This window comes from Mastigoproctus giganteus, chromosome 13, assembly GCF_048544385.1.
Source record: "Mastigoproctus giganteus isolate SK-2022 chromosome 13, ASM4854438v1, whole genome shotgun sequence".
Taxonomy (NCBI): domain Eukaryota; kingdom Metazoa; phylum Arthropoda; class Arachnida; order Uropygi; family Thelyphonidae; genus Mastigoproctus; species Mastigoproctus giganteus.
The window spans coordinates 26,945,112-26,964,625 of NC_143587.1; the positions used below are offsets into that span (position 1 = coordinate 26,945,112).

The window sequence follows — 19,514 nt, forward strand, 5'->3', positions numbered from 1 at the left end:
CACCTTCTCCAAAGCTCAAAACAAACAAGGCAACCTCAATCAAATATGAAAAGTGTTTATCTTATTTTTTGACCCGTAAGGACAGTGTTCATTATGAATTTGTCCTGTACTTTAACAGCAAACCAGAAATACAACAACAGTTCTGTGATGCTCTTTGCATAAAATAACCAGAGACCTGGGGGTAATTACACAGTAAGACATGATGTTCTCTGAGCAGTGCAGATGTTGCTAGGACAGCTCAAAGTTCCTGTATATCATTTTGTCAATGATATACAGGAATTTTGCCAGCAAGGACAAGGAGGCAATTATCCCATTGCATAAGGCAATAAGGTCAAGAGGCCTCATTTTAGGAAGAATGTCAAACAGATGGAGAAGGTACAGAGAAAGGCAATGAGATTGGTGGGGAACAAAGGAGGATTGCACTTAATAAGAAAGGCTTCCGTTCGAAAATTGCAGCATCTGGAGACTATCACGTGCAAGGGGATCTGATTGAGATGTTCAATGCTTTGAAAGGACTGACTAAGCTCAGTGCTAATGGCCTCTTACTCAGCCTACACATGATAGGGCATAAATTCAAATTGAGGAAGGGTAGTTGCAGTATAGAGGTGTGGAAATTTGCCTTCACCCAGTGGGTAGTTGATTATTAGAACAGACTTCTATCTAGTGTTGCAGAAGTGGTTAGTTTGAATAAATTAAAGGAAGAACTAGACAAGCTATTAGAGGAGATGAACAGGTGATATGGATTTTTTCCTTTTTTTTTGCTGATACTGTATAAGCTTGCTTGGATCATTTGCCAATACTAAAACTAAATATCAATTTCTTGAGAAGCACCAGCACTATTCAATAGGTATGGTACCATACCTATTGAATAGAGCATTCTGTTAATATTTCTCCTACAAGGGAAATATGCTGCTTCAAAAAGCAACATGTGTTTCTTAATGTCATTCAAACTCTATGATATATATATATATATATATAGCTATTGTTATTCAAACTGTACCTCAAATTTGAAAATGAGCTCTTTTATTTGATTATAATTTTTTTTTATATACAGGTTGAATGTGTTGCTGGAAATCGCTTCATCAACTTTGTGGTGTGTAAAATTTTTGTACATTAACTTGGTAATCAGTGAATAAAATTCTAATGTAAAAAAAAAAAAAAAAAGTGCAGTGTGACTGATCACTGATAACAAAAAATAATGACACCTCTAAACAAAGCCATAATGAATAAATATGCATCTACATTCATGCATGAATAAAGTATTTCGAGATGGGAATACCAAAACTATATCAAGTTATAAATGAGAGCTAGATGATTTTGTGATAACGGGAAGAGAATGGGAAGAGAAATTGTTGAAGTTAAAAGTAAATGAGACACCTGAGGTTGAATCTAATCACATTAAAAGAAGCAGCAAATGAAGTAAGCAAGCTGTAATTATAAAGCATTCTTGAATTCAGGGTTGGTCCCCATAGATAAGAGATGTGCAAATGCCTCTTATATTCACACATTGGGATCAAAGGGCAAACTGAGTAACTACAGACCTATGTTCCTTGACCTCTGCTCCAAGGAAAATAATGGAATCAATTGTTAAAGAAATAATGCAGATTTGTCATGATATGAATGCAGTTATGTGGAAATCAGGGTATGGATTTTATCTGTTAAGGGGAGACCTTATCCGACCAATCTAATTAGCTGCTATGATGCAATAACGAAGGAAATGAAAGCAAAAAATAAGTTTGACATCATATACTAGATAAAAGACTGCTTTACAAATTGGAGCAGTGTGGCATTAGGGGCAAGTCGCTGCTATGGACAAAAGGATGATTGAGTGGCAAAAGGCAGAGTTATAAATGGGCACTGCTCTTCTTAACTAATATTTTTAGTAGAGTTCCTCAGGATTCAGTGTTGGATTCTTTTTTTCAATATTTATAATTTATGAAGGCATATCAAGTTTAACATCAACGTTGGCAGCTGTTAAGAAGGTTAGCAGAGTGGGTGATGACAGCAATCAAAGCATGCTTCTGCAATAAGACAAAAAAAATTATGAAAATAAGCTAAGAAGTGAGAAGTGAAGTTTAACATTGAAAAAATGCAAAGTACTGCATACAGGTAGCAGTAATCCCAGAATACCACCAATAGGGTGGTGGAGAACAAAAGAGATCTAGGGGAAATTATACAGTACAGGGATAATTGTACAATTACCCCTAGGTCGATTCTCTAAGAAGTGCAGATAGGACAACGCAAAGGATGGTGTCAACGATACAGAGGAATTTTGCCAATAGGGACAAGGAAGTGATTATCCCACTGTATAAGGCAATGGTTATGATACATCCTGAATACAGGAGAGATTGGTTCTCAGCAATGTGATACACTTAATTAGAAAGGGTGCAAGAATATTTGCTGATGCTATCGAGGCAGTGTTAGGTGGGTCAGAAAACTGCTAGTTTGGGGGGGATTCACAGACTAATAGATTAATGGTAGCCACAGGCAGAGGTGAAAGTGATTCTTGCACTGATTCCATTGGAAGGAGCAGCAGCCTACAAAACAAGGTACTGGGGATTTCAAGGGCTGCTGGGAGTTATCATGGAACAAGTAAATACATGGGTTGTGTTAGGGTAACTAAGAGTAAGAATAGGCGTGCATGTACACCAATGCTGGAGGAGAATGATATATAAATTTTATGAATTTGAAGTGCAGTTCAGGACATCAAAAGCAGATATTGTTGGGATATCGGAGACATGGTGCCACACGGATATAACAAGTGCAGAATTGGAATTTGGGGGAGTACAATGTGTACAGAAAGGATAGACAGGACAGGAAGGGAGTAGGGGTTATGTTAGTTAAGAAAACGCATAAAATCTAAGGAAGTGCATCCAATTAGTGGACAATGCAATGTTGAGTCAATGTAGTGTGACATAAGCACTAAGAAAGGGAAAATAAGAGTGTGTGTGTGTTATAGGCCTAATGAATCTGATGAGTACAATGAGCAATTGTGCAGAGAAATAAAGTGGGTCAGTAAATCAGATTGTGTTATAATGGGGGATTTTAACTTCCCAGATATTGACTGAAACTTGTGGGTTGGTCACACGCACACTAGCAAGACTTTTGTGGATTTATTGGCTGATTGTTTTCTACAGCAGACAGCAACAAGAGGGAACAATACCCTTGATTCTTCATGCATTAAGAATCTGCAGATAAAGGAGCTACTAGATGGCAGTGATCACAGTGTACTGATGTGGGATTTACTTAAAGATGTAACTACCATCAGTGGTAAGGAGAAGGGTTTTGAGAGTTTTTAAATTCTATATAGTGGGATCAACTGATGATGTTAACAACGGTGAATTCTAAATGGGAGGCCTTCAGGGAATTAATCGTGGAGGGTACTAGGCTTTTCATACCAACTAAGAAATACTGTTCAAGGTTTAAGCTTAAATGGATATCAGATGAACTAATGCAGCCCGTGGCAGAAAAGAAAAATGCATGAGATGCATATAAATTATCAGGCAACACAGAAGCCTATGGCAGATATAAGCCAGTCTGTAATCAAGTCAGAAAGTAGATTAGGCAAGCGAAGGCAGATTATAAGAAATCTTCAGCAAAGGATGCAAAGAAAAACAGGAAAGATTTCTTTACTTATGTAAACTCTAGAAGGAAAGGTATGAATCAGATTGGTCCACTTAACATAGATGGTTTGACTATTGATGATCTTGCTCAGGTAGTTGATAAACTGAATGAATATTTTGCATCTACATTTACACGAGGAGTTATACAAGGAGGGGAATGCCAGACGTTTATCAAACACTAACAGGGAGCTATATGATTTTGTAATAACTGAGAGCAAACTGGAGGAGAAATTGTTGAAGATAAACATAAGGAAGATACCTGAGATGGGTGGGATCTATCCAGTTATATTAAAGGAGGCAGCAAAGGAAATAAGCAAACCCTTAGCCATAATTAAGAAAGCTTCCTTGGATTCTGGAGAGGTCCCCTTGGATTCTGGAGATGTGCAAATGTGTCCCCAATTCACAAAGGGGTGGGGGGGGATTTTGTAATAACTGAGAGCAAACTGGAGGAGAAATTGTTGAAGATAAACATAAGGAAGATACCTGAGATGGGTGGGATCTATCCAGTTATATTAAAGGAGGCAGCAAAGGAAATAAGCAAACCCTTAGCCATAATTAAGAAAGCTTCCTTGGATTCTGGAGAGGTCCCCTTGGATTCTGGAGATGTGCAAATATGTCCCCAATTCACAAAGGGGTGGGGGGGGGATTTTGTAATAACTGAGAGCAAACTGGAGGAGAAATTGTTGAAGATAAACATAAGGAAGATACCTGAGATGGGTGGGATCTATCCAGTTATATTAAAGGAGGCAGCAAAGGAAATAAGCAAACCCTTAGCCATAATTAAGAAAGCTTCCTTGGATTCTGGAGAGGTCCCCTTGGATTCTGGAGATGTGCAAATGTGTCCCCAATTCACAAGGGGGGGATCACAGAGTGACATGAGTAATTATAGACCTGTTAGTTTGACTTCTGTTCCATAAAAAATAATGGACTGGTTAAGGAAGCAATGCAGGATTATCTAGGCAAGACTGCAGTTATAGTTCAGACACTGCATGGGTTTGTTAAGGGGATGTCTTGTCTGACAAATTTGGTTGGATACTATGATGTGGTGACAAAGGAACTGGATGCAAAGAATAATTTTGATATCATATACTTGAATTTGAGAAAAGCTTTTGATACAATGGCACATGGAAGACTACTGTACAAATTGGAGCAGCATGGCATTAAGGGCAAGTTGCTACAATGGATAAAAGGATGGTTGAGTGGAAGAAGTGGTTATCAATGGACACTGCTCTTAATGGACTAATGTTATTAGTGGAGTTCCCCAGGGTTTGGTATTTGGCCCATTGTTGTTTTCAGTATTTACCTATGATATTGATGAAGGTATAACAATAACAGGGTTAATGTCTAAGTTTTCAAACAATATGAAGGTTCGCAGGGTTGTTAATGACAGTAATGATAGTACACTACTGCAACAGTATCTGGAAAAGTTGAGCAGATGGGCTGAGAGGTGACAACTGAAGTTTAACGTTGACAAATGTAAAGTACTGCATATGGGTAGCAGTAACACCAGAGTACCATATCAACTGGGTGGTACTACGCTCTGGGTTGTAGTGGAGAATGAAAATGATCTGGGGGTAATTGTGCAGTCAGATATGAAGTTTTCTGAACAGGGCAAAAAGGCTGCAAGAGTAGCTTATGGTGTCTTGTCAATGATATACAGGAATTTTGCTAGCAGGAATAAAGTGGTGATTGTCCCCTCGTATAAGGCAATGGTCAGGCCACACCTTGAGCGGGAAGGTGTTCCTCATTTTAGGAAGGATGTAGAGCTGCTGGAACGAGTAAAGAAAAGGGCAACAAGATTGGTGACTGGAATGAAAGGTTGGTGTTACCAAGAAAGGCTTAAAGCAGCTTCTGGAGACTAGCACCTACGAGGTGATCTAATTGAGGTATATAAGGCCTTGAATGGATTAAGCAAGCTCAATGCTAATGGGATTCTTCCTCTTGCTCAGATGAGGGGGCATTAATCACCTGAGGGGGCATAAATTCAAACTGAGGTAAGGCTATTATGTTATTATTTGGTTTTTAGGAGCATTAGCAACTAAGACCATATTGCTCCGGGGATATGCGGTGGTCATTCCCTGACCTTTCCGCATCCTCCGTATTTGGTGGTCACGGGCTCGAACCCCGGTCTAATCAAGAAGCGTGTGTTACGCACTGCTGCTCCTGCCCACCTGGCTACCGAGGCGCCTGAGGTAAGGCAATTGCAGAATAGATGTGTGGAAATTCGCTATTAGCCAGCGGGTGGTTGATAGTTGGAACAAACTTCTATCTGTCGTGGTGGAGGTCAGCAACTTAAACAAGTTCAAGTCAGAACTAGACAAACATTTAGAATGAATGGATGTGAGAAATGGGAAGAGGGTGTTTTTTTTTTTTTTTTTTTTTTGGCTGATGCTATATCAGCTTGCTTTCTTGCATCATATGCCCTACTAATGCTAATGCTGTATACCAGTCTGGAGGCCACATTTTAGGAAGGTACAATTGATCAGTTGGTACAAGTGCATTGAAGAGCAGCAACAACATTAGTCATGTATACAAAAAGGGTATAATCTTACAATGATAGACTTCAATTCTGCAAACTGCATGTTTGAAAACTAGGAATTTGCAAGACCTCAGTGAAGACCTTAAGAAATAATGAATTGAGCCATAAATGAATTGAGTAAACTAAATGCTAGTGGCATCCTTACTCTTTCTTGGACAACAGACATAAGGGAACAAAAACATAAAAGAAAAATGATGGCTACAGGATAGAGGTGCGAAAATTTGCTTTTAGCAAGAATATAATTGATTTTTGTTCCATTATGCTATGGAAGTGTAGGAAAAAAATAGGAAGAATTAGACAAATTATTAAAAGGGATATATATTGATGAGTTCTTTTTTTTTTTGGCTAATGTTGTATAAGCTTGCTTCATTTGTTATTACTAATAATATTTGACTTGGAGTGAATTAAAATCTCAGCAGGCTAAGCCATGTTAAAAACAAACAAATATTTACCATTCTTATTTTGTCAGCAGCCTAAATAAAAATAAGTGATCAAAAATGCAATGATCCCCCACCTCAACCTCATTATGTGTAATGGTAGTTTCACAAAAATTTTTTTACATACAGCTGCAATAAAATTAAGCAACAAAGAGCTGCATAATTTCCAAAAATAAATAATAAATGACTTCAGAAATAAAGTTTTCAAAAGCCATAAATCAATTTAAAACAGTGAACCAGAAAACTGAGTTTTCTTACAATCTCCCAGCATTTTGCTCCTGGTTACCATATACAATAGTTATCAGTTATTTGTAAACTTTTCATAGGTATGAAAAGGAATATACCCTGATTTTCACCAGGATAAGCAATATTGTTGCAAATAGGGAAACTGATGACCCGTAATAATCCATGTACCATGACAGCAATTTTGAATTGAAATTAATCACTTTAATTGTCAAAATCACACTCTGTTGTTCAGAAACAAGGAATATTTGGTTTTTTAATAGTATCATATCTTTTTCCTGGTACAGTAGGTTTAATCTGTGTATATTTTCCAACTATATGTAAAACCACATGGTATATATTACAGTAAAAACAAAGTAGAACCCAGATATAGGGGGGGGGGGGTAACTATTTGACATTCTACCTATGAATTACTCTAATCACAATCAACCATAATTAAGTATCAACTTTCAAGCAAAAAAACACCATATAAACACTGCACTGTGCTTTGACCAGAGAAGGAAGGATTAGAGATGGAATTAGAGTTCAACCAAAGATCAAAGCATTCTCTGAAATCCAGGCTCATAGCACTTGTATAAAACCATGTCCCGATTTTGCAGAATGTCTCTTTTATCCAACATCTTTTTAATACTGAAGGCAGCAGCAAACTTCATAGAATCTTGTTTCTGTGCATTAGTATCATAGACTGTTAGAACTTGTCATATTGTTTCATAAGTTTTCTTATTACTTCCCTTTCCTGTCTTACTTATTACTATATTTCTACTTTTTCAGTTATCATTAGCAGGAATGTATTTATAAATTTGCAGGCCCTGAGTACCCTATGTATATAAGGTCTGGTAAAAAAAATTTCAAATAATGATGCCAGAAACCATTTTTTATTTAAAAAAGGCTTTTTTTTTTTTTTTTCCTTTTAACTTTCAAAAGATACTATTATTATTAATGCAACAAATTGTGGTCAGGTGTTGTTGTGGGCTTTGCTGAGCCCTAGACAACCGTAAAAATTGTCTAGGCATACATTCAGCCCTGATCATTAGGCTTACACTTATGCTTCACATTTATAACAGATGAGGCCGTCATAATAGAAAATACACAAATATGAACAGCATGATATAAAACCTCCTACCAGCCACTTTTGGAACAATAACAACAGAAAACTAATCTAATGCACATTCAATAAATGGAAAGAGCATGTAGAGAGAATGAGGTGGAAGAGACTACAAAAATTGGCAATGAACTAGGATTGAACCATATGAAATAAAAAACAACAATGGTACAGGCTTCATAAGCCTAAAATCCACCAAGTACAAAAAGAAGACAGAAATATTTAAAAATAACACTTAGGGACAATGAACAGCATGACATAGCACCACCTACCAGGCACTTTTGGAACAATAACATGAAACTAATCTGATGCACATTCAATAAAATAATAATTAAATATTTATAGATATTCTGGATATGCAAATTTATATCCAGATTAAAAATGAATTGGATATTGATGAAATCAGTTACAAGTTCAGTTGAATATGAAAGTTTTCTGTATTGTGTTATGTAATGATAGACAAAGTAACACACTGTTGATAAGACTGCCATTCTAAACTGTGACAAATTCCAAAATCTAGCAATGGTTAATTAAGAACCAAGCCTGCAAAATCTAGATTTGGCAGAATTTTATAACAATCTCGTGTTGCCTGTGCATCTTGCATGTAGCTAAGACATGTTGTGCTTAATTTTCTATTATAAAAAATAAATGTTTCAAAAGTTTATAACAATGAAATCCACAAAAGTTTATAACAATGAAATCCACAAAAGTGCCACTTGAACAATGCACTCTAAACTTCATCAAGGTTAAAAATTTTTGGGAAACTCAAAATGTAGACCTAATGCATCGTCAATAGAAATAAAAAACAACATTTAGCATATACAAATTTGTATATTACCACAACTATAATGCTCAGAACTCTCTCTCTCTCTCTCTCTCTCTCTCTCTCTGTCTGTCTGTCTGTCTGTCTGTCCATAAGCAAGCAATGCGTGCATGCACACACACACACACGCACTAAAGGTCGTGAAAATCAAATCAAAATCTTAATTTTATTTTTCCAAATAACATTCATACTGGTTTTTTTTTTTTTTTTTTCAATTATGATAAGAAAACTTTAATTAAGCTAACAGAGCTGCTATCTATTCTTAAACTTAAACCCATAGTTCATTACAAATAAAAGAAACCATAAAAAAATTTACTTTTAATTATTTAATATATCAAAAACTATATGGTCCATTAGATGGCCTGATGTAGCCGAGCGGTCAGGAGCACAAGTGCAATAACTCATGCTCTTTGAGTGGACTGGGGTTCAAGCCCATGACTGCTAAATACGATTAACATTTGTACTGATTGATTTATTGTAAACTACACTGACCTGGTTGTTGTTGTTATTTGGTTTTTAGGAGCATTAGCAATTAAGGCCATATTGCTCCAGGATATGCGGTGGTCATTCCCTGACCTTTCCGCATCCTCCGTATTTGGTGGTGACGGGCTCGAACCCTGGTCTAATCAAGAAGCGTGTGCTACGCACTGCTGCCCCTTCCCACCTGGCTACGGAGGCGCCTACTGACTGACTGACTGACCTGGTAGTCATGCTAGAGTATAAACAAGAACATTTTTTTTATATATATATATATATATATATAAATCATCAAATTAAGAACTATCTTATCCATCTACATATTTAGAGCCAGCAGAATTTTATATGCCATAAGTTATGTTATAGTCTTAAAACTCAAAAAAAAAAGAACAGATTACATATATCCTCAAAGGGCCTCGTGCAGTACAACTTTTAACATTTTCGAGAGTGAGCACATTGATCTATGAATTTCATGTGTGGGCTCTTTTCGAAAAATATGCAGAGTCCACATGTTGATATAGTTTTTGGATGTAATTTCATGAATTGTCTTGAAATTTTTCTAAGGCTGCCATCTCATCTGTTTTTCTAACATGAATTTAATAGATGGCAGCACAAAAATCTCTTTGAAAATCAATGAGATTATACCTGTGAGTTATCGATAGCTATCCGATTTTGGCTTAAAAATGCTGAAATTTCCCAGAAGTTGATTAAGATGAAGTTTTTTCGGAAGTTGATGAAAAAACAATGAGGGGTTATTTTTTTTTTATTATTATTTACTTCGTTTTATTTTTGAAAATTTTAATTTAATGATGAGTAATGAAATGAAGTCAGAAGTAAAAAGAAATTAATATTAAAAAGCATGTATGCAAACAGTTTTCATTTTTACAAAACTTCAAAATATAATAAAGGAAGTCACTTTGCAGAATCCACCTTTTCAAAAACTCACTACAGGGATTTTGGAAATTTGTGAATAATAATCCCTTCTTTTTTTTCATACAGAATCTATTTATTAATAAACAAATTTCATTAATGAAAGGTGATTCTGTTATTTTTTTAAAATACACTGTTTGATAGACTTTTTCTAAACTTACTGGCCTTTCATCACAGATGGGTATTCTCAATTAGCAAATCTGACAACTTGTGAATAATGAAGCAATCATGAATTATCATGTGACAGAAAAAAGTTATAAAACTTCAAATATTAAATACAGCTAAAGCTATCATCATCATTATCATCAACCATTTTCAATCCACTGCAGGATGAAGGACTCTTCAGAAACTTTCTAGTTCCTTCTGTTTTGTGCTAAAGCTATACAGCCTGTGAAATAAATTAGTAAATTGAGGGCTACTTGTCTTTCTATATAATTAACTTCCAGCAGAGTGCAGTATCTGATGAAAAACCAATAAATCTCAAAATAGGATGCTAAAGCCATGTCTTATATTTAAAGATCAACAGAATAACCTTCCAGTGGATATTATTTGTTTAAAATTAATGCTTCATGACGCAACTTATAGCTGAGGAAGTTTATTCTATTTTGAGTATTAATATCATAGCATTACTTAAGGAATGCTGAAATTCTGCTGCCAAAAAATACACAGAAGAAAGTAATCCTCAATTTACTAATTGTTAAAAAAAAATTGTTTTAAAATTCTGTGCCGTCACCCCCCCCCCCTTTTTTTTTTCTTTTTTTCAATCATTCATCTATGTGAATTCCTGTGAATCACTAAAGCAAATTTGTCTGATTGTTATTACTACCATAAGCGCAAAACAAAATATGTATAACAATCAATTCCAAAATAATCGAAACATAAGAGAAACTAATGAAATAATAACAAAGTTAACAATAAAAATATCATCCACATCTATACAAGAAGTATTGAAATTCTGGTAATGATATAAAATTATGTGTGAATGCAACGTATCAAGTTTCTTACTGTAAATGTTCAATGTAATAAAAAATGTATATTTACATGTTTTTCACTTCTTTCCATTTCCAATACTAAAGATACAAGTAAGAAATAAAAATTATCTATGCAATGTTATTGTTACAAAAGATATTATACATGTGTGCATATGTCTGCCTGCTTGCTAAAATTACACTACCTGTAACAGGAATTTGGAAACCATTAAAAAAGGAATATTCAAAACATATTCAGCTAATTTGGAATACTGCACAAGCTGTGTGCTAAACCGATTAATGAGTACAGCTATAATCACTATACTACTAATCTAAGTAGATATGTAAAAAGTATCAATAACTCAAATATTTCAGTAAAACTTGCTCTGAAGAATAGTATATTCTTATAAGAATTATTATACTTGAAAGACAACAGATGTGTTTACTGACAGATCTGAATTGCAAAAGAGGTCAGGGATTGCTGATTTTTTTTTTTAATCTACACTGCTCTTCTGAAAGTTTTTTAGAAACTATGCTACTAGGGGAAAATATGTGTACATGGGTGTGTGTGCATGTAATATTTCAACGAAATTATACAATGCATACATAAAATTTAAAAACTGCTCCTTCACAATGAAATAGCATTTTCATAAAATCATTACTATATAAATATTAATTATAATGATAAAAAAGTTCACTATTTCAATTATCATATTTCACTAATAATCTTTGAAAAATGTACAACTACTAAATATTGGTTTTTGTACCTTTATTTTTCATGATGCAGAATGATTAATAGTAGTATATTAATACAAGCAAATTCTAAAAAAAAATTTAACAAAAAGGGAAAAATGGATTGTAGATACGTGATTTGTGTGCATTTGAGAAAGAGGTGAAGTTTCTTAAACTTTACAACTTTTTTTTTTACCTTTTGCTACTATACAGGAAATATTTACAAATAATTTTTAGAGGCAATTATTTCATATGGTGGACTTTCCTCAAATGCAATTTTACAGTAGACCTCCAACGAAATGTTTCCCCACACAGAGAGCACTGTAAAGAATTCTCTTCATGCATTTTATGATGCTGTTTCAGCAGCTTTCTAGACCTAAATACTTTGCTGCAAACTGGACAAGGGAATCCTGGATCCATATGTGTATAAAAATGTTCCCTTAAACTTTTCATATTCTTGTAAGACTTTCCACAATGGGTGCATGGATAATGATCTGCCTCATCATCTGAAAAACAAATATATGCTTATACAAAACTGAATGGAGATGAATGAAGAAATGAACACCACTGTTTTATAGAACCTTTTAAAGTGAAAGCAGTAGAACTAGATGCCAATTCTATGATGATGATGACAACAAAGTCAAAGCATCTCGCAAATTATTGCTAACATGTGTAGTTTATATATAAAATATTCTTTATCAATTAATTTGCCTCTTTAGAGTACACTGATGAAATATTAAAATTTTATCTGTTTTCATTTAAATATGGTGATATTTAATAATATGTAATTCAATACACTTACCCTAATGTAGTACTGCCCATATTCCTAATCTTTAGGAGTAAAAGGAATACCTAAATCTACTCCTTATGAATCACAACTGCAATTATAAAACTAACAAACTACTTTTATTTGAATAAATGAGTGTCTATCCATGTTGCACGCACACACTGCATGGATAAAGAAGGCATTATTAAAGAATGCCAAAAATATTTATTTTTGGCATTTTTTTAAATAAATATCAAAAATATTTATTTTTGAAATCATGATACACAACAAATGCATTTAAATCATTAACAAATTTAGTGATTTACAAATTTACTTGCAGAGAAGCAAGTGGGGAGAAGCAATGTGATCTGTTATTACAATTATTGCCATGTTATTCTCATTTTAATTGAAAAAAAATTTAATGAAAACTGTGCATAAAGCAGTGCTCAGCGATAATTGATGAAGTTCATAAAAAGAATTTAATTATTTCTCTAATAAAACCAATTTACTGTGCCTTTCTGCTTTTACCCCTAGTACTGTTCTTATCTGTTACTTCCTTTAACATAAAAAAATGTAACCTTCATATGTAATGCAAAACAGTTCTTCAGGTGATTATTCACTAACACTATCAACACCAATTCTATTCAATAAAATAATCAATAATTACATTTCTTTCCCCCCCCCCTTTTTTTTTTTGTTTTTTGAAAATTTAGTAATTCATACATAAAACTAGTAATAAATGGTCCTAAAACTTCTCAAATTGCAATGTACAAATGTATTATTAGTATAACTGTATATTAAATGCAAAATGAAAAAACTTCTGCATGTAAATAACGGCAGTTCTCAATCCTATTTGAAAAATTCACAAGTCTTTTTTTTTTTTTTTTTTTTTTTTTTATTAATCTATGCAAAGCATATACCATTATGAGAATGAGACATGAGAATACATCTGGAATAAATAAGTGCTTATGAAACTGAACATATATATATATATATATACACGATCTGTTCAAAAAAAAAACAAAGAAGGTACAAATACAGCACCTTGAAGATTCCTATAAATTCAAGACCTGCTTATCTATTATAAAGCATATCTAACAAATGGTACAGTTAATTTAACTACCCATTACAAAAAGTATAAAATTTGAAGAAAACAATACAGAAGAACAAAAACCAAATATTACTAACTGCTAATATCATTTACACAATTTTATTTTTATCTGAAACATGGAGTTTTTCCAAAAAATTTTACCCCGTGAAAAAAGGAATAAAAAGTCCTTCATTCTGCAACAGTATAATTAGTTTATGAAAAATACATATGCTCAATATTCAAAATAAAATAAGTATTCTTAATTACACATATTTACAATAGCTTGAAAATAAGTACCCATTAACAAAATTGTAAAAAGTTTTGTATATAGTAAGATAATCTTCAAGTCTGGGTAATCTTCTCTACTTCTAACTAAAGATCTTCTCAAATGCAAATTAATGCTTCTTGACTACAATTATTAAAAGATTTAAAAGGATAGAACTGTCTCTTCAAATAAAAAAAATCACAGTAGCTCAACACAAATGTTCCTAATAAAGCAAGCAAATACAGTAGTTTTCTCACTGTGGTTTTCAGCAATGGACACTTAGCAATTAAATTCAGTATTACCTGTTTTATACAATGCATGACAATTTTTCTACACCGTATTTTATAATGTTAAAAATTTATACCAGTAGTCAAACTTCAAAGAATAACATTTCTTGTTAACAAAGTATGCATCTAGGTTAATAATATATTTATTGGCATTTTGGACGTTGTTTTGGAGACAAATGTAAATGATGAAGTATCAGAAACTTTGAGAATGGTTTGGTATGGCATGGATTTGGGCTTTACTGGCGCATGAGCAACTGAGGCTATAATGTGCCAAAAGGTATGTATGATGTATTACATATAACACATGTGAATAACAGTAATATCAGAAGTAGTCACAAAAGATAGTAGATGATTTAAACAGTCCAATTGTATGAATAACTAAAACTCACAAATTATTCAATACTGGAGGAATATCCATTTTGTAATTCATATCCTTGTGGCAAATATAGTCATACTTTTTGAAGGGTCACCTATTTAAGTATACATAAAATTATATAATAAAGCCCCTTACCTTTCTTGCAATTTTCTGAAGATTCATAAAAAAGCAAAATAATTTAAAGGATACATCAGTAATGAAAGTATAATCATACCAGTCTGAATCTTCCAAGATGCTTTCTTGCTCTTTATCAATGTATGGAAGCAATGACAAATCCAGACTTCAACTGAGAAAGAGAAAGCGGTTTTCAAGTATACTGCTTTGATTAATGATATTTACATATTTTGAGACTCAAATACCTTATATTCATTACAGTAAATCTCTAAGGCAACCACCCACAGTTTGACATATATTTGGTTTTTTATAAAGGTAATGAAAATTTTAATAGGACAATAGATATAAAAGTCTTAACATTTTATTTTAAACTATAATTCTTTTTACATTAATTATAAAAAGTCTTAAAACTAAACAAAATTGTTTAAAACTAAACAGATAATATAAAAAATATATTTTTATTTTTTGAAATATTCAGGTAACAGTTTGTCCGGAATTATTGATTTTGTTTTTTTTTTGTATTCATATTAGTAGTGGCAAATGATCAGAACCGGAACTAAGGTGTAGTGAGCGGAGCTCCAGCCCTGAGATGCAGCATTTTAAGGGTGCACTTGACCAGTTATTTATTTTAGTAATGCTTCAGTTTTGATTTAATTACAGTCCTCTGCCTAGTTAGACCTCTGCCTAACAAACTTCTTTATAGCAAATTTCTTTGAATTCCTTTTGGTAATTACATTTAAGATAGTTTCCATAGAACGAAGAAAATTTCCATAAAACAAACTGATTACGAGACAACTTTGTAAGCATTATTTCCACCTCTGGCATTTAGGCAATTAGAAAGCACGAATTAAGGGTTAATGGGATTAACATTCCACAATGCAAGTGGTGCCCATAAAACATGCTGCTACTTATCCCACATACTAAGCTAGTTGACTTGTTTATACAGCCAGTCAGAAGATTAAGGCCCGACATGGATAATAGCCTCTGGTCAACCTGTGTTCTTTGTTTATAATATAAAATTTTATTAAAGGAAATACTACATTATCTTTGTATGTGCTACAAATTCCAGAAATTTTTGTGATTTTGTGAGAGGGAAAAAAATTATAAATTCAGGATTTATAATCACTTACAGAAAAAATTATCAGAAAGGAACAGTGTTTTACAAATTTCGAAAATAACAGAGAAACTCCAATTCTCCAATTACAAATTTCTAAAAAGGCCTGTCCAATTTCGTGACATCACACTTCTGAGCTTTCTGGTATGTCCTTCAAAAAGCAATTTTAACAGAGAAGGAAAAATGGAGACTAATTTTAAAATTTATTCTGGATGCAATATTATTTTGTGCAAAAAACATAATCTTGCATTAAGAGGTTCAAATGAGATAATTGGGAATCCAAAAGCTCAAATATTCTTCAATATTATTGAACTTTGATTATTGAAGTCATTATAATAAAGAACTTGCAGAACAAATTTCAAATCATCGAGAAGGAACTGTGAATTATTCATCACATAAAATTCAAGACTAATTTATATGTTTAATTGGAAATGAAATTCGGGCCAGTATTATTTCAAAAATTAAAAAAAAAAAAAAAAAGCTAAGTACTTCTCCTTGTTAATTGATTGCACCCGATTTATCACATCATGAACAAATGTGATAAACAAAATAGGCTTGACGTAGCCGAGTGGTCAGGAACAAGAGTGCATATCACATGTTCCTTGAGTGGACTGGGATTCAAGCCCGTGACTACTAAATACGATAAATATTTGTATTGACGATTTATTGTGCTTGACTGCGAAGTAGCTTTTCTGTTTCCATTTGCTGTGAAACAATGTTATCTAGCTCATCCCGTTCAACAACTGTTTTCTCAAGATACTTTTCAGTACTGAAAAGTACTTGTAAACTCTACTGACTTGGTTGTCGTGCCGGAGTATAAACAGAAAAATTTATTTAAACATGAACAATGTAACCCCAATTCACGAAGGAGGATCAAAGGCTGACACAAGTAATTATAGACCTGTTAGTTTAACTTCTGTGGCAGGAAAATTAATGGAGGCACTGGTTAAATAAGCACTGCAGGATCATCTAGACAAGAATTCGGTTATAGCTCAGACACATCATGGTTTTGTTAAGGGAAGGTCTTGCCTGACCAATTTGATTGGATACTATAATGTAGTCACAAAAGAACTGGACACAGGGAATAACTTTGATATTATATATTTGGATCTTAGAAAGGCTTTTGATACTGTTGCACATGGAAGACTGCTGCACAAATTGGAGCAGTGTGGCATTGGAGGCAAATTGCTGCTATGGATAAAGGGATGGTTCAGTGGCAGAAGACAGAGAGTGGTAATCAATGGACACTGCTCAACGTGGACATTAGTCCACGTTGAGCAGTGGAGTTCCTCAGGGTTCAGTGTTGGGTCCGTTGTTGTTTTCTGTATTTATAAATGATATTGACGATGGTATATCAAGCTTAATGTCCAAGTTTTCAGACGATACAAAGGTTGGTAGGGTTGTTAAGGACACTACTGATGCTATGCTGCTGCAACAGGATCTGGAAAGGTTCAGCAGATGGGCTGAGAGGTGGCAAATGAAGTTTAACATTGACAAATGTAAAGTACTACATATGGGAAACAGTAACCCCAGAGCAACGTATCATCTCTGCGGTACTACACTGACAGTGGTAGAGAATGAAAAGGACCTGGGGGTAATTGTGTAGGCAGATATGAAGTTCTCTGAGTAGTGCAGCCGGGATGCAAGAGTAGCTCATGGTGTCTTGTCAATGATATACAGGAATTTCTCTAGCAGTGATAGGGAGGTGATTATTCCCATGTATAAGGCAATGGTCAGGCCACACCTTGAGTACTGTATACAGGTCTGGAGGCCTCATTTCAAGAAGGATGTAGAACTGCTGGAACGAGTACAGAGAAGGGCAACAAGATTAGTAAATGGAACAAAGGGTTACTCTTACGAAAAAAGGCTTAAGTTTTGCAAATTACAGAGTCTGGAGACTAGGCACCGGCGAGGTGATCTGGTAGAGGTGTATAAGGCCTTGAATGGTTTGAGCATGCTCAATGCCGATGGGATTCTTCCTCTTGCTCAGAATAATCACCTGAGAGGGCATAAATTCAGATTGAGGAAAGACAGATGTAGGATAGATGTGTGGAAATTTTCCTTTAGCCAGCGGGTAGTTGGTTGGTGGAACAGACTTCCATCACTTGTTGTTGAAGTTGATAGCCTAAACAAATTTAAGTCTCAGCTGGACAGGTATTTCGAACGAACGGAAGGGTGAAATGGGAGTGGTGTTTTTTTTTTTTTTTTTGGCTGATGCTGAATAAGCTTGCTTTCTTGCATCATATGCCTCTACTAATGCTAACTAGTTAGCACAATTCTGGTTTGTAGATGAAAGGTTATAGGCTTGAAAACATATTTTTTCATTTACACATACATATACGCTATATTGCCAAAAGTATCTGGATATCCCTGGGATTTGGGAAAGAGGAATCATACTGATCCTCAAATCGAGATATACAAGTGGCTGTAATCACATTAGAAGAAATCAACAAAATACATAGAGGTTTCAGGCATTAAACTTACTGATTTTCAATGGGGAGTCATCATAGGAAACCATATTAACAACTAATCTTATGCCATTGCGGCAAAGCTACAACACCCTAGATCAAGGCCTTTGATGTAATCACCAAATGGCAATGTCATGGTGTTACTACTAGCCAGGAAATTTTCAGGTAGGCTGTTGAAATTAATGAAGAGAGACTTGGTGTGGGGGAACACAGAAGAGTTGTACATCAGTCTCTTCAGTCCTCATCAAATACTGTCAATCAAGAGTTCGGGGAGGCCATAGGAACTGATATTAGTAAAAAGTACAAGGCCAGTATGTAGAGAGCTACATAGTGTGGGACTTTTTGGATTAGCTGCAGTACATAAAGCGAACATTGCAGCACACAGTGTACACTGACAGTGGTAGTGCAGCCGTTATGATGCACATGTTATGATGCACTGTGCATTGACCTGCCAATGCACAGTGCATCATAATTGTGCATCATCAGAGGTAAAGGGAAGGGTTTTTGCTTTCATAAAGGTGACTACATTGGTCTCAGAGATTTTTTAGGTTCTATACAGTGGGACTAACTGATGACATTATCAACAGCAAATTCTAAATGGGAAGCATTCAAGGAAGTAATTTTGGAAGCTACTAGGCTTTTTGTTCCAACTAAGAAATACTGCTCAAGGTTTAGGCTCAAATGTATATCTGATGAACTAATGTTGACGTCTAGCAGAGAAGAAAAATGCATGAGATGCACATAACTTGTCAGACCACACAGAAGCCTATGGTAGCTACAAGTAGTCTGTAATCAACTCACAAAGGAGGTTAGACATGCAAAGGCAGATTAGGAAAAATCCTTGACAAAGGATGCAAAGAAAAACAGCAAAGACTTCTATACTTATATAAACTCTAAAAGGAAGGGGATGAATCAGATTGGTCCAATTGATATCAATGGTTTGACTGTAGATGATCATTCTCAGATAGCTGCCAAACTAAATGAGTATTTTGCACCAACATTCACAAATGAGGAGTTATTCAAGAAGGAGAGGGCCAAATGTTTATAAAACTATAACAGGAAGTTAAATGATTTTGTAATACCTGAGAGCAAACCGGAGGAGAAATCGTTGAGGTTAAACATAAGAAAGTCACCTGGGGTAGATGAGATCTATTCAATTA

At 34.4% G+C, this 19,514-nt stretch overlaps 1 protein-coding gene across 4 annotated transcripts in view; it reads right to left on the reverse strand.

The window, feature by feature from the left end:
- LOC150075877 (uncharacterized) overlaps positions 1 to 19,514 on the reverse strand; it is a 506,816-nt gene that overhangs the window by 374,293 nt on the left and 113,009 nt on the right. For all 4 annotated transcript variants that reach the window (XR_016547834.1, XR_016547832.1, XR_016547833.1 and 1 more), the window contains exon 2: positions 14,873 to 14,944. Coding sequence is in view for 1 of the 4 variants with exons in the window: in XM_090387816.1 (XP_090243942.1) it covers positions 14,873 to 14,944 (72 nt within the window). In the remaining 3 variants the exon portion in view is untranslated. The remainder of the gene's footprint in view (positions 1 to 14,872; positions 14,945 to 19,514) is intronic.